Below are 14,974 nucleotides of genomic sequence, written 5' to 3' on the forward strand. Positions count from 1 at the left end.
TTCTAGAAAAGTCGTATTTATAAACAGTCTACCTCCTTTTTATTTTGGGGGAGCATCATTGTGGACCGTCTGTTGTGCGTCATGGCAAGGCGATCAATGATGGCATCCTCCAACACAGATCCAGCACACCTTTTTTCAATCCAAAGCATATTGCAAGGTGCTGCAGTCTATTTTCTTCCATCGTGGTTCTCAGCCAGGTGGCCACACTTCTTGAGACACAAAATGATCTTTCACAGCTGCAGTCGGGATAGTAAGCGCTACAAGCACCACCTTTTTACAGTTGCAGACATGAGAAGGTCTAAGTGCTGGTACTCGTCTTTTATGTCGAGATTTTCAACCTCTTGTTTATGAGCCAGGTATTTTTTGGCTTCTCATAGCCAAGGGGTTAAAAAATATTTGGGGCACATGCCCCATGGGCAGTGCCCTGCGACACCTCTGTGTGAATATGTGATGCTGTCGCTGTGCGTGTTTGTTGCTGGAGAGGGGTTTAATTTCCCTGTGTGTTTATCGATGGTGTTTTGTTTAACTTTTGTCTCGGATTTTGTGACATATAATTTAATTAATTATTTAAATTGCTTGAATGGAATGAGTTTGTGGCGCTTGCGTGTCTGTCCTTGTCCTCTTTCCCAAGCTGACAATTCCGCTTATTGATTGATAACCCTTGGAGTCACGAATTGCCTTGTGTGACCATCTGTCTTGTCTTTTGTGCGACCAATTTCAAACATGAAATTAAACGTTTTTTTTTTTTTTACTTCTTTTCCTGCAGGTGGTCGAGGTGTCACAACCGGCCCTATTGTGAACCGCAATATGTCCGACATCTTCTGTGACAATGAATATGGGCCAAACTTTTTATTCAGAAACAACGGAGATGGAACCTTCACGGATATTGCTGTGGATGCAGGTAACTGTGAAGCACATGATGGATTAAAATGTACAAATTTTGAAACCAAATTTTTTTTTGAAGTTCACAGGATGGCTCAGAGGTAGTGCACCCTCTTTTGAGGTGTGTAGTCTGCGTTTGATGGCCGACTCAGCTATAAAACGTCAACTTGGTGCTTCACATCCAACACAGATCTGTATGCCAGCCAGCACCTGGCTAAAATATCAAATTTCTGCCACAACTACCACTTTGATATTTGACAGGCAATAGCAGTAGGTGATAAATGTTGCTTCTGGGACACCTCCGTTTAACATGGGAAATCCCTATCTAATGTCATTTACCCCCTTGTCTTTTTCAAAAATCATAAACACCTCTATTTCTCCCTCTATGAACCTATAATCCTTCTCACCTTATGAACCTATAATCCTTCTAGCCTTATGAACCTATGATTTTCTTCCTTTATGAACCTATAATCCTTCTAGCCTTATGAACCTATGATCCTTCTCACTTACATGTAATTTTTACCCTATTCCCCCCACTACCCCCTTAATGTAGTTCCTTAGACCACTCTACTAATGAGCCTATAAATATATTATCTCTTTCTAACTTTTTAAAGAGTTCCATTCTCCTATAGAACTCATCCCCATCAAGTATATTTATAAAGTATACAGGTTCCTTAACCTTTTGTTGTGAAAGTATAAAGTGGTATGTTTCACGGAGGGTTCTTGTTTGACCTCCTCCTCTCCCACATACCATTTTTAAATTATAATATTTATTATCCGATTGATAACCATTAAAGTTCTCACTCCACTCTAATATATTTTTCTTCCCACCCTCCATTACCCCACTTAACAAATGAATACGTTTATCCGTCTTGAGAACCTTCTGACCAGTGATTCTCTCAACCTCTTGAATCTGAAATTTTTCACATTCGTTATGTTTTCCATTTATATACCAAGGTTGATTACACCTCCACTCTTTAGTCTGGTTGATGCTTGGTTCTATCATTTATATAATAGAAAAAAGGTGGTGGTAGCCCGTTAAAATCCCTAACCCCCCTTTTTAACTTATCACTTATATATATATCTTATCACTTATATATATCTTATCACTTATATATCTTATCACTTATATCTTATCACTTATATATCTTATCACTTATATATCTTATCACTTATATACTTATATAACCATAAGGGAGACTATCAATTCTATTTTCTAAAATAAACCTCTTATCATCAAAAGCCCCCAATGCTTTCTTATTCACCTCTTCTGAATATAATTGATGTTTATAACTTCTTATTCCATTAATCTTTCTAAACTCTTCTTTCTTTGTTGTTAAACAGTTATAATAATCCTTAAAGTTTATTGTTTCTTTAATGACATTTTTCTTTACACCTTTTAACTTCTTATCAGTCTCCCCTTGTGTGTGTGGGGAAGGTGGGGGTGGGATGAGGGGGGATCAAGGGTGGGGGTGCACAGGGGTGGGGGATGATGGGTGTGGTCTGTGTGGGTGTGGTCTGTGGGTGTGGTCTGTGTGGGTATGGTCTGTGTGGGTGTGGTCGGTGTGGGTGTGGGTGTGGTCTGTGTGGGTGTGGTCTGTGTGGGTGTGGTCTGTGTGGGCGGGGTCTGTGTGGGTGTGGTCTGTGTGGGCGGGGTCTGTGTGGGCGGGGTTTGTGGGTGGGGTCTGTGTGAGTGTGGCTTATGATTTTTATTTATTTATTTAATTTTTAAAATTACTACTAATTAAATTAGCTAATCTGGGTGGATGAAAGTATGGATGGTTGTTGTTTAATGAATTATCAGTTTTGTTTTTTGTAATTCTTGTGAGTAAAATGAACCCAAGATTTCTTCCCAATTCATATCATATAATTTGTAAGTCCAAGGCATAGTATCCATTACATCAACGATTTTGAATAATTCATTAGTCCATCTCTTTGTATAACCTTTCTCAAAATGACTTTTCCATCTGTATATTCTTACAATATCACCAACTTTGAACTTGGGCTTTCTCAAATTAATCTCCTTTTCATATTCTAATTTTGTAAATGTTTCCGATGGTTTCGATTTTGTTGATGAATGAACTGTATTATTGTAATTATCTACAATATCCTGAATAAAATACACCCATTTTTGGGAACCGAGTTGTGTGAATTTTTTATATAATTTCTCTTTTAAAGTACGATTAAAACGCTCAATAACAACTGCCTTTCCTTCATTAAAGGTGCTGTATAATTTAATACCCTCCCCCTTAAGAAATTTCATAAATATTTTGTTATAGAACTCTGTTCCCTCATCGGTCCACAGTTTCTTTGGTTTTCTTTTACTTTTATTAAATATCTGTTGGAAGGCTAACATCAGAGTATAACCTCTCTTGTTTTTCAAAGGAACAACCCAAGCAAATCTACTCCTCAAATTAATAACGGTTAAAGCATACTTGTATCCCTTATCATTTTTTAGTTCGATTAAATCAGCGGACCATATGTGGTCGGTGTATTTAGAATAAACTTTCCTTCTTTTAAACTTTGTGATTATAGGTTTTTGTAATTCATCAGCCAAAAGCTCCTCAGTCTTGATGACATCATTAGAGCCTAATAGTTTTTTGAGGGTGAATAACCAAGGCCAAGTTTCAATTTAGCATTTATCAAATTTCTCACAATGAACCTATCAACCTTCTCTCTCAACGTTGGATTTTGTATCAAAGACAAATTATACAACATTTCTCTGTCGGCTTTATGTTTTTCAGTCAACGTAGTGGTTTTCCCATAAGCAATATCATGCTTCATACACACTTCGTCAACCCTATTTGTAGGTTTAGACCAAGGTTTAGGATTGTCAGCCTCATCTAATCTTTTATCCAGGTTTGTTCCAGGACCACAGAAAGAATATCCAGGTAGATGTAGTTCCCCTGGAATTCCAGTTGTTGTAAATTTACTTCCTGACAAAAACTTTTGTATGTCTCCTCCACTTTTAGGAGAGATGAATTGGCACTTTTTAGAGCCACACACTTGACATATTCCTTTTTGATAAACTCTATTATTTTTAGCTTTAACAAAGGAGATATTTTTAGATTTAGTTTTCTTTTTACATTTGAGACAATAACTCATATTTATTTATGAGAAAAAGTCCTACATAGTGCCAAAGCCTTTTGGGTTTTCAACATATACATTTCTATCTTGATTTTTAAAACATAAAGAATCCTTAGGAATGCCTTCACTCTCTCCTCCATTTATTTACAAATAAAACTAACTAAAGTCAATAACACCAACATCATCAACTATATGTTGTATATCTGCTCTCTGAATTTATTATAGCAAATTTAAAAACCAATATCTTCATAAGAGTCATTAGTTCTTTATTTTCCTCTTCGGTGCGTTGAGATTGATTTATTTGTCGTAATAACTTCAATCTTTCATTAATCTCAGGAATGGTCATATTTTTATATTTTTCCCCCCTCTCTCTTTCCTCCCTCTCCTCCTCCTCCTTTTTCTCCCTTTCCTCCCTCTCATCCTTCTCCTTTTTCTCCCTTTCATCCTTCTCCTCCTTCTCCTTTTTCTCCCTCTCCTCCTTCTCCCTTTCCTCCTTCTCCTCCTTCTCTCTTTCCTCCTTCTCTTCTTCAACTCCTTCCTCCTTCTCTTCTTCAACTCCTTCCTCATCCCTTGCTACCCTTGAGCTTGAGCCCCAAAGAATATTATACATATACTCATCTGGATTTTGAGATATTCTTGTATCTATAATTATTTTTCTCATAATAGGATACCAATAAGATTTGATGACAATTTCTAAAAGAGTTTTATATTTCATAACTTTGAGAAGTTCATTTTTATTTAATATTTTAAACAAGTCTCTATTTGTGGGTTTAGCAATATCAGTATAAGGGGACAATGGGGACAATGACAGGGAGATCAGGAGAAGTGGTGGAAGTATTGGTCAGAAGAAGAGTGGACATATGTTGTGTGCAAGAGACGAGATGGAAGGGAAGTGGTGTGAGAATGGTGAAGGGTAGGCAGGGACAGAAATACAAGTTTGTGTGGCAAGGGTGCCCGGAGGGCGTGAATGGTGTTGGTATCCTGTTTTCTGAGGAGTTTGTAGACAGTGTGGTGAGTGTGACTAGAGTGAGTGATAGGTTGATGATGGTGAAAATGATGATTGGAAAGCTCTTGGTGAACGTCATCTCGGGATATGCTCCGCAGGTTGGTCGAAGCGATGAAGAGAAGGACAAGTTCTGGTGTGCGATAGAGAAGCTGATGGAAAACGTGAAAGATGAGGAAGTTGTTGTGGTGGGAGGAGACCTGAATGGACATGTGGGAAGGAGTATGGATGGTTTTGAGGGAGTTCATGGGGGTTACGGATATGGTGTGAGAAATGGAGAAGGTGAAAGGATTTTGGAGTTTGCTGATGGAGCTGATTTGTTGATTTGTAATACTCAGTTCCAGAAAGAGGACAATAAGCTTGTTACATACACGTCAGGTGGGTCGACGACAACCGTTGACTACCTGATGGTGCGTCGGCGAGATAGGGGGCACCTCCGGGACACAAAGGTGATCCCGGGGGAGGAGGCTGTTTCACAGCACCACTTGGTTGTCTGCGACATAAGGGTGAAAGGTGCGAGGAGAGCTCGGTGGGTGAAGTACCAACCGAGATTGAAGGTGTGGAGGTTGAAAGAGGTGACAGTAAGGGAGGCATTAAAAGAGAGGCTGAGTAGGGTAGAGGATGATGTGGTTGAGCTTGAAAGTGGTTGGATGTCAATGAAAGCTAGTCTGTTGGGAGCCGTTGGTGAGGTATGTGGATGGACAAAAGGACCACCGAGGCACTCGGAAACATGGTGGTGGGATGTTGAGGTTGGAAAGAGGATTGACGAGAAGAGGAAGAAGTTCAAAGAGTGGCAGAAGGCGAAGGGTACGGGAGCAGAAACAGCAGAGCATGAAAGTTATAAGGCAGCCAGGAAGGCTGCAAAGAAAGAGGTAGCAAAGGCGCAGGAGGCATGTAGGAAAATGTTCGGAGAACGCTTGGATTCGGAAGAGGGTCAGAAAGCAGTATCAGGATTGCAAAGCACATAGCGAAAGAGAGGTGTGATGTGATGGGGGTGAGTTGCTTGAAGGATGAAGTGGGACAAATCGTTGTCGACCCAGATGGAATTAAAGGAAGATGGAAAAGATATATGGAAATGCTGTTGAATACAGAGAATGAATGGGATGGCAACATAGAGAGTAACCCAGTTTTAGGACCGGCAGAGAAGATAACTGAGAAGGAAGTTGAGGAAGCGATAAAAGCAATGAAGAGTGGAAAAGCGGGAGGGCCGACGGGAGTTGTGGGAGATATGTTGAAGGCAGCAGGAAGTTGGGGTGTGAAGAGAATGACAGAGATCTGTAATCTGGTGGTGAAAGAAGGCCGCATTCCAGTGGATTGGGAACTGAGTACCCTCGTCCCTCTATACAAGGGGAAAGGTGACCCTCTGGAGTGTGGCTCGTACCGAGCGATAAAGTTATTGGAGCATGGAATGAAGGTATTGGAAAGGGTGTTGGAGAGGAGGATAAGGACGAAAGTGAAGATCGACGAAATGCAGTTTGGATTTATGCCAGGAAGAGGAACGACAGATGCGCTTTTCATTGTGAGGCAGTTGCAGGAGAAGTACATGGATAAGAGGAAGAAGTTGTTTTTTGGGTTTGTTGATCTGGAGAAAGCATTCGATAGGGTTCCACGCAAAGTATTGACATGGGCATTGAGGAAGTTAGGAGTGGAGGAATGGTTGATCAGAGTAGTGATGGCAATGTAGAAAAGAGCACGCACAGCTGTAAGGACGAAGGACGGGAACAGTGGTGAGTTTGAGGTGAAGGTGGGAGTGCATCAGGGGTCGGTACTAAGTCCACTACTATTTGTAGCTGTGATGGAGGTGCTGGCTCAGACCGTAAAGGAGGGTTTACCATGGGAGTTGTTGTATGCAGATGATCTGGTGTTGATTGCGGAAAGTATGGATGGACTGAAGGAAAAGATGAACAAGTGGAAGGAATGTATGGAGACAAAAGGTCTGAAGGTGAATATCGGAAAGACAAAGGTGATGGCAAGTGGTAAAGCATGTGGTGAGGTGGAAAGAACTGGGAAGTGGCCGTGTGCTGTGTGCAGGAAGGGTGTCGGAGTGAACTCCATTCAATGTACAATGTGTGCTGAGTGGGTTCATCAAAAATGTAGTTGTCTGAGAGGGTCATTAACCAGTGTGGCAGCTACATTCAAATGTAAGGTGTGCACAGAGGGAGCTGCATATGGAGGAAATGTTGAGTTGGATCTTGGAGACGGCATGAAGCTGGAAGGTGTGAAAACATTTTGCTACCTCGGAGACATGCTGAATGGAGAAGGTGGATCAGACTCGGCAACGGTTGCTCGAGTGAGATGTGCATGGAAGAAGTTTCGAGAACTGAGTGGCGTGCTGATGAGGAGGAGAGTGTCGCTGAAGCTGAAGGGAAAGGTGTATGCTGCATGTGTGAGAAGTGTTATGATTTATGGGAGCGAGACATGGGTAATGAACGTAGAGCAGCAACGAAGGCTGGAAAGGGTGGAAATGCGAATGGTTCGATGGATGTGCGGAGTATCGTTGAGGGAGAGGAAGACAAATGATGAATTGCGAAAGATGATGGGAATATTGCCTGTGATTGATGCTGTGAAGAGGAACAGGTTGAGATGGTTTGGTCATGTATTGAGGAAGGATGAAAGTGACTGGTTGAGAAGAGTGATGGAAGTTAATGTAGAAGGAAGTAGAGGACGGGGAAGACCGCGAAAGACTTGGCTAAAGATGGTGGAAGAAGAAATGCGGGCAAGGGGGTTAACAAGGAGAGATGCAGAAAATTGGGCAAAATGGAGAAGATTGTCATGGGGACCGCAAGGCTAACCCCCGCTCTAGCAGGGAACATAGCCTTAAAATGCATGTTGTAGTATAAGGCCACTTTTTAATGACAAAATTTCTATGTATATGCACCAAATCATAAGGTATGTAATACCGAGCACCCTTTTCTTGTAGGTATCCCTGAATACAAAAATTATAATTCTCTTGTAGTCTTTTTCCTGCCATTTATGTATCAGAAATATATGTGAGATTAATATTATAACAGGTAATACCACCCCATCTTCCCACTACCAAATCGGTTTGTATTCCTCGGCTTTCTATCCTTATCTCATTACCTTCCTTCTTTGTCATGTTAACCATCGCTATACTATCATATATTTTTCTTTTCTTAAAACCATGTATTTGTTGTTTACTAATTGTACTTCCACATAAATCCTTATCCTCACCAAGCGGATAATATTCTTCTTTACGAGACTGATTCAAATCATGTAGGTCTTCTAAGTTTATTGAAAAATACCAATTATACCCTAAATCAGGCATATCATACCCCCATTTATTGATTCGCATATTAACTATATGTCCTTCTTTATAAAATTCAATTGTAAGCAGATAGTTAAATTGAATGAGGAAAGGTGTATGGTCAGTATAACCGGGTGTTGTGGTTGTAAATTTTACTTGTTTAACAAAACGTGCTGTTTTCTTTAAAATATATATTGTGATAAATCACTAAATCTAATTAAGTCATTCGCATCTGTCGGGTTTGGATAATTGATTAATTTATAAGTATTCTTCATATTAATATTTTTACTTATACTATATTTTTGTCGTTCAGCCTGTGCCTTTGTATAATAATTTGATAAATCAATATCCTGAGAGGATTTTCCAAAGATAGAACCATCTTTTCCAACATAAGTCATTTATATTAGATTAAAAATGATATCATAAAAATTTTCATTATTGTTGAGTTGAAATAATACATATAAACATAATTGACCACAACATTTAGAATTAATTTCTTGAACTTGAAATGTTTGATAAACACCATTCTGTAAGAATTGTATTACTTCAACAGGCGGTGGCATACCATAACTATCAAAATAATATTTATCCTGACTATTATGAATACAAACCCAATGAGAACCATTCTGTGTGTCTAAATTCATAATAATATTCATTGTATTCTTGGACAACTTTTTAAATTCATCTCTCATACAAATAACCACATTATCAATTTTTAGTTTTTTTACAATATTTAGTAAGTTCTATATTTGATGTTGTATTCTTTCCAAATTGTTTAAACCATTTATCCATTTATTTATGAGAAAGATATAACCCATTACCCCTTTTAGTTAGTTTAACACCCGCTTGAGCGATAGAGGAAAGCATATCTCCAACTAACAATCTAGCTTTATCAGGTAGACTTTCAGGTTTTTGAGCAAAATCCACAATTACACCACTTCCACTAATTTGTTTCTCCAACTCCTTGTTATGTCTTTCCAATTCTTTTTGAGCTTTTAGTTGTGCCTTCCTTTCGTTCGCAGTTTTTACCGCTGCTGAAATACCACCAGTCAATGCTCCCGCCGCACTTAAACCAGCAAATAAAGGAATTAGAAATGGGAGAAATCCTCCCTCTTGTATTGAATATTTCTTTAACATAGGTTTTGTCATTTTAATTTTAAGTGAACCAGCATCATTTAGTGTTTTTACCTGCTCTCCTGTGAGTAAAACATCAATTCTTACTGCTCCTTTTCTTTGAATTGTATTAACGTTAATAATACAAGGCTTTTGATTTTGAATACAAGATGTTAATTTATTAAGATTGATTTGATTAACATATACCAGTTCTTTCCTACTCATTTATTTATGAGAAAAAACCTATGTGATATTAATCATAACACCATTATCTGTATTAATCTGTAATTCTGTTTCCTCCAAAAGCAAACAATAAGCATCAACTTCTTCATTCTCTCCTCTTTCAATGTATAGAGAAGTATCCACTCTATTAGACTTTATAGTTTCCTTTTGAGAACTCAGGTCAATTGCGTAGATGGTATAAAGTTTTTGAAACGCAACCATATCCAAAATAGGTTCATTATTACCGTTGCTTTCACACACCTTTTGGTAAGACTTGTAGGCTTCCGCATAATCATTTTTTTCCCAATCAATTTCCAATCTATCTCGCGGATAAAATATTCCATCAAGCGAAACCCGAAGTTGTTTCACCTTAGCATTATCACTCAGCACATTATTCTTATCAGTACCCTCCTCTCCACCTGGTTTCTTAAAAATGAGCCATAGGTATCGTGGCTTTCCTTCAAGAACACCCAAATTCCAAGTGTAGGTAGTGTGTTCCAGTTTAACGTGTTGACATCTTCTTTTAAGGTATGATACATTTAGCGGTTTCTTTGAGTTAAGTCTTCTATTTAACATCTCTTCCGTTTTAAGATTAGGAGTATATTCACTAATATACCAACACAAATCATTAATAACAAATTTATTATTGTCGCCAAAAGCATTTTCAGCCCCAAAAAGCAATCTATTTACATTATCATTCCTTTGTAGTTGAAATCTAATTTTAAGACCATACAAAACTTTATCATAATCACAAAATCCAAATATACCTTTCAGAGGTACTGCTACGGTAAAACTATTCTCTGCTTTTGTATCATCATTATACATTGACTTCCTTTGACTATAACCAGGGTCAGTATTTGTTCCCGTTGACATATCAGGAATAAAACCTTCAACAGCTCCCTTGCCCATTCTATCACTAAACGAATATAGTGTAAATTTCATCATTTCAGATATAGCAGAGACATAATCAACCGCTTCAACCTCTTGTGTTCCAATATACAGGCGGACACTATCAAACATTTTCCAGAAGAAATCATTTACGAGTGTAGCATTAGTATTATTCGCAGCCTTAGTGAATTTAAATTTACACAGCAAGAAACTATCAGCTATATTCAAGTAAGTTTGTTGATTATTTATTTCAAAACTTTTTGTTCCGTTTGAATTCCAGTCTGTTCCTGTTATAGCATTTACCTTAAAATAGTCTTCCTTTTTAGTAGAGTTTGAAATGATAATCGTATCATCCAAATCATAGATACTATCAATCGCTTCCATACTTGTATTTATATAGCATTAAAATCGTTGAAACCCTGACCCAAGTATTTTAATGATTTTTTGTCGTTCTTGTGAAGATAGTTGAGTTTTACCTTTTTTAATTTCTTTGATTGCTTGTAATTTATGAGACTCCTTTTGAGCATCTTTTATACTCTTTATAGCACCCGCAACTGAGCCCACGGCTGAAGCAGTTGAACCAATTAGGTCTTTATGTTTAAGGATGGTTGAACCAATACCCATTAGAGTATCAATTATCTCATCTCCTTTATTTCTAAATTGATGTCCCACACCCCGTTGTCTCTTTGGTTTATAGTATCCTCTACCAAGAAACATACCTTCACCCTTATAGTATGGTGAAAGGAACATCCCATCCCCTGTAATTATTTTATATTTTCCCAACTCGTGTTTTCTCACAATAACCATTATTTATTTATTGAAAAACTTCACGTAGGTGAATTCTGATGGATATAATTTCATCATTAAAGGATATCATACGATTATCTTGGTCGGTTATCCTAAAATTTACTCTGTATATGGTTTTTCCTGACACAGGTAAATAGACAAGATTTTTGGTTCCATATTAAATTTATAACCAATCGGGGTTGAGTACGCACTGAATGAAAATATTGTATTTGTTCTTATTCCATCGTTATAAGCACCATCAATCAAATCACAATGAATTAATACTGAATTTATACCGGAGGATATTTGAATGACATTATCACTGTAAGACGTCCCGTTAGTTTCAATCTTTTTAGAAGAGAAACCCAATAGCTCTCTGAACGAATTTTCAATCGTGAAATCAACTTTATAATTATTTTTAAGTTTAATAGTTGATTTTGAAGTGTGTTTTTGAATATCTATTACCATATTTTTTGGTTCATCACCTTTTTCTTTCATAAGGCGAGAGACTTCTGAAGATATTTGAGAAATCTCGTAAGCACCGGGTGAAACGGTTATAGTTTTATATCCACTTCCTGGATTATAACTAAACTTGTTGTTTTTCTCTGTGATATTAAAAAGGGTATTGTAAGTCTCCATTGACAACAAAGAAGCCTCATATTATTTTGTGGGGTCAAGTTGTAGTGGGTAAGGGAATGAAGCTGTGTAATCACTCGTTGTGAAATTAAAACTAAGAATTGTGCTTCTCATCTTATTTAATATCTAATAAAATATCTTTGTATTGACATTTATTAATTATTTTCATATTCATCAACTGATCTAAAATGGCGGATGCTTCATTAAAACAATTGTTGTTTCCAGCCTTCTTACTACCTAACAACTATAATAACCTATTAACTAATTGTGATGGGTCATTTGGAAGAAAACTAACACCCGAACCAAGCTTACTTAAAGCATCAATAATATGTTTCTCCTTCTCATTCTTCTTACTTTTACCAGCAACAGAAACTCCATAATCAAGTGCGTTTAGCAACTCAATATACTCTCTATCTTCCTCTCTTTCCATATCAAGCGGTTCATCAAAATAAGGTGAATTAGCATGTCCATCTTTTGTTCGAAGAAACATTAATCTTGGGGTTAATTCAACATTTGGTTGGTCAGAACTTAAGAACACCAATTTATCATTAAATATCAATAACTTTTCTTTCACAAGATGGAACTGTGCTGGTTCTTCTGTTGGAATGAGACCTGCTCTGGTTTTTGAACCCTTCAAATATTCATTGTTTTGAAGAGCTTCTACAATATAATTGGAAAGTTTATTTACCTTCTCAAGATGCCGAAATAATCCTTCATCATCATATTCTAATTCTCCAAGTTCTTGCTCTGTCATTTGACTAAAATCTTTGAGCATTTGAAATTTTTTCGGAGTAAATTCTACCGTGGGAACTGTAGGTGAAATCGTTTGTTGAGTTTTTAAAAGTGGTTTAAAAAATTTCTCTTGTTTTCTTTCAAAGGCTTCTTCACCAGTTAGTTTCTGTCTCCTTTTCTTCTTTATGTCTTTCTGTTGCTTTACAACTTTTGAAACCAACTCTTGATGTTCTTTAAACTTTCTTACTCTTTCTTCGGTATTCATTTTCTGTATTTATTTATTGAAAAATATCATTTAGTATCTCATCTTGTTTCACAACAATATATTTATATTTTCCAATCGTGTGTTTCATATTATTTTCAAATTCCTTCTTACTACATAATGTAGAACAATTATCTCTCCAAAAATTATTTGTATCTATTGAATTTATTAAATAAAATAAAAGTATTAGCATTGTTTCTTATTGAGCGCCGAGGGAGTTGAAAATATGACTGACTAAGATAAATACAATTACAAGAAGAATGTCTCCCTCTTGTATAGTAGCTATCCATTACTGTTTGGTTTCTCTCATTAACACAATTATCAAAGATAACGAGGTTCTTTTTTGATTTATCTAAATCTTGAGGTGAAGGTATATCATCCGTATCATCACTGAGAATACAAGTTATGGGTTTTGGTTTTGATTTTGATTTCTGTGTATCACAAAATAATTGTATTATATCATCAATATTATAATCATTTAGTTTGTTTTGAAGTTTAAATAAACCGATAATGTCTTCCTTTTTAAGACCCGCATTAAAACCCTGTGAGAGTAGTTGATACTCGGGTTGAAAACTTGACTTTGTAAAAATTATTAAATTATCATAATCTATAAAATTAGGACTAAGGAGCATCTTCAAAAGTAAACAGGTTTTTCCACAACCGCTTGAACCGACTATTAGACATCTCAATGAATTTGGAAGATTTTTATGGTTATTAAATTTTATCTTATTTTCCCAAACGGGTAAAAAATCATTCATTTATATATTTGGAAAACAAGTCATCTAACTTTTTTTGAGTTTTTTGAGAAACTCTATATTTTATCCTGAGTTCAGGTTTAATTTCAAAATAATCCATTATTTTGTTTATATAGTATCTTGTATTAACATTTCCATTAAAATTATTTTGAATAATAAATATCATTAAACCCTTATACATTTCCTCAATACAAATAGTCTCTTCCCTTGTAAGAAATGGTGTATTATCACCATAATACTTAACATTCATCTCTCTTATTAATCTTGTAAAGTAATTCATTTTTGGTTCTAATTTAAAAGAGTTATATATTTTTCTATATTTTTTATTATCATTAATTAAAATTAAATCACAGAAAATACATTGTTTATATGAACCCTCATTATTAAGCCCTATTCTACCACAATGGTGGCAGATTTCTAATTTATCATATGGAGAGTCTGGAAATTCTAAATATCCTTCAGAATTTATCATATTTATAAAGTAAAATTATACTTAAAACAAAGTGCCTTTTTTAGAGGCTTTGTTAAAGATGAAACTGTGCTTAAAGTAAAACACAAAAGACAAATTTCAATCAATCTCTACTTCGGTGGAAGATATAGAAAAATATGTCAAAGATGTTAAATTGAACAAAGATAAATATGGAAATTTTTGGATTAAACCCATAATGGAGAATAACATGTGTCCTTTTATTAAATTTATGGGACAAGCTATGTTAATTAATAACTCTATTAAAGTAAATTTGACAAAAGTTTCTCCACGACTACTAACAATTTACTCAAAGCTTGAAAAGGTCATTGATAAAGAAGCTTTGAAAATGAATGATAAGACCATCAACGATTCTAGAGGAAACATTTGTATATTCTTTAATAGACCCAAAGATGTGGGTGAAATTAATAATATGAATATTAGTGGTGAACTATCATTCCGTACTCTGATTATTAGAGATTATTTGAAAATAACATTTAATGTAAAAAATATTGTGGTTATTAGTTCTAATGAAAGAAAATATATAGATATTGATGGAAGTTTAATGGTATGTAAATGAGTGATATTAACAGTCAATACTCTGAGAGTTATTATACTGAGAGTCTAGGATCTGAAGATAGTTATGATACTAATAGTTTGTGTTCAAATGATAGTTATGAGAGTAGCTTTATTGATGACTCAGATAGTGAAATTGAAATTGATGAACTAGAGTATCTAAACTTTCTGGCTAATACATAGACGCTTTCCTTTAAGTAAAGTTATATACATAAAACGTGTTGAAAAGCTCAAAGGTGTTTTACTTTAAGTAAAGTTATATACATAAAACGAGTTGAAAAGCTCAAAGGTGTTTTACTTT

At 36.0% G+C, this 14,974-nt stretch overlaps 1 protein-coding gene across 1 annotated transcript in view; it reads left to right on the forward strand.

The window, feature by feature from the left end:
• LOC144888388 (cartilage acidic protein 1-like) overlaps positions 1 to 14,974 on the forward strand; it is a 246,602-nt gene that overhangs the window by 161,735 nt on the left and 69,893 nt on the right. The window contains exon 5 of the mRNA XM_078766245.1: positions 767 to 901. Within this exon, the coding sequence (XP_078622371.1) occupies positions 767 to 901 (135 nt within the window). The remainder of the gene's footprint in view (positions 1 to 766; positions 902 to 14,974) is intronic.

This window comes from Myxine glutinosa, chromosome 12 (genome assembly GCF_964187855.1).
Source record: "Myxine glutinosa chromosome 12, kmMyxGlut1.1, whole genome shotgun sequence".
Lineage (NCBI taxonomy): Eukaryota > Metazoa > Chordata > Myxini > Myxiniformes > Myxinidae > Myxine > Myxine glutinosa.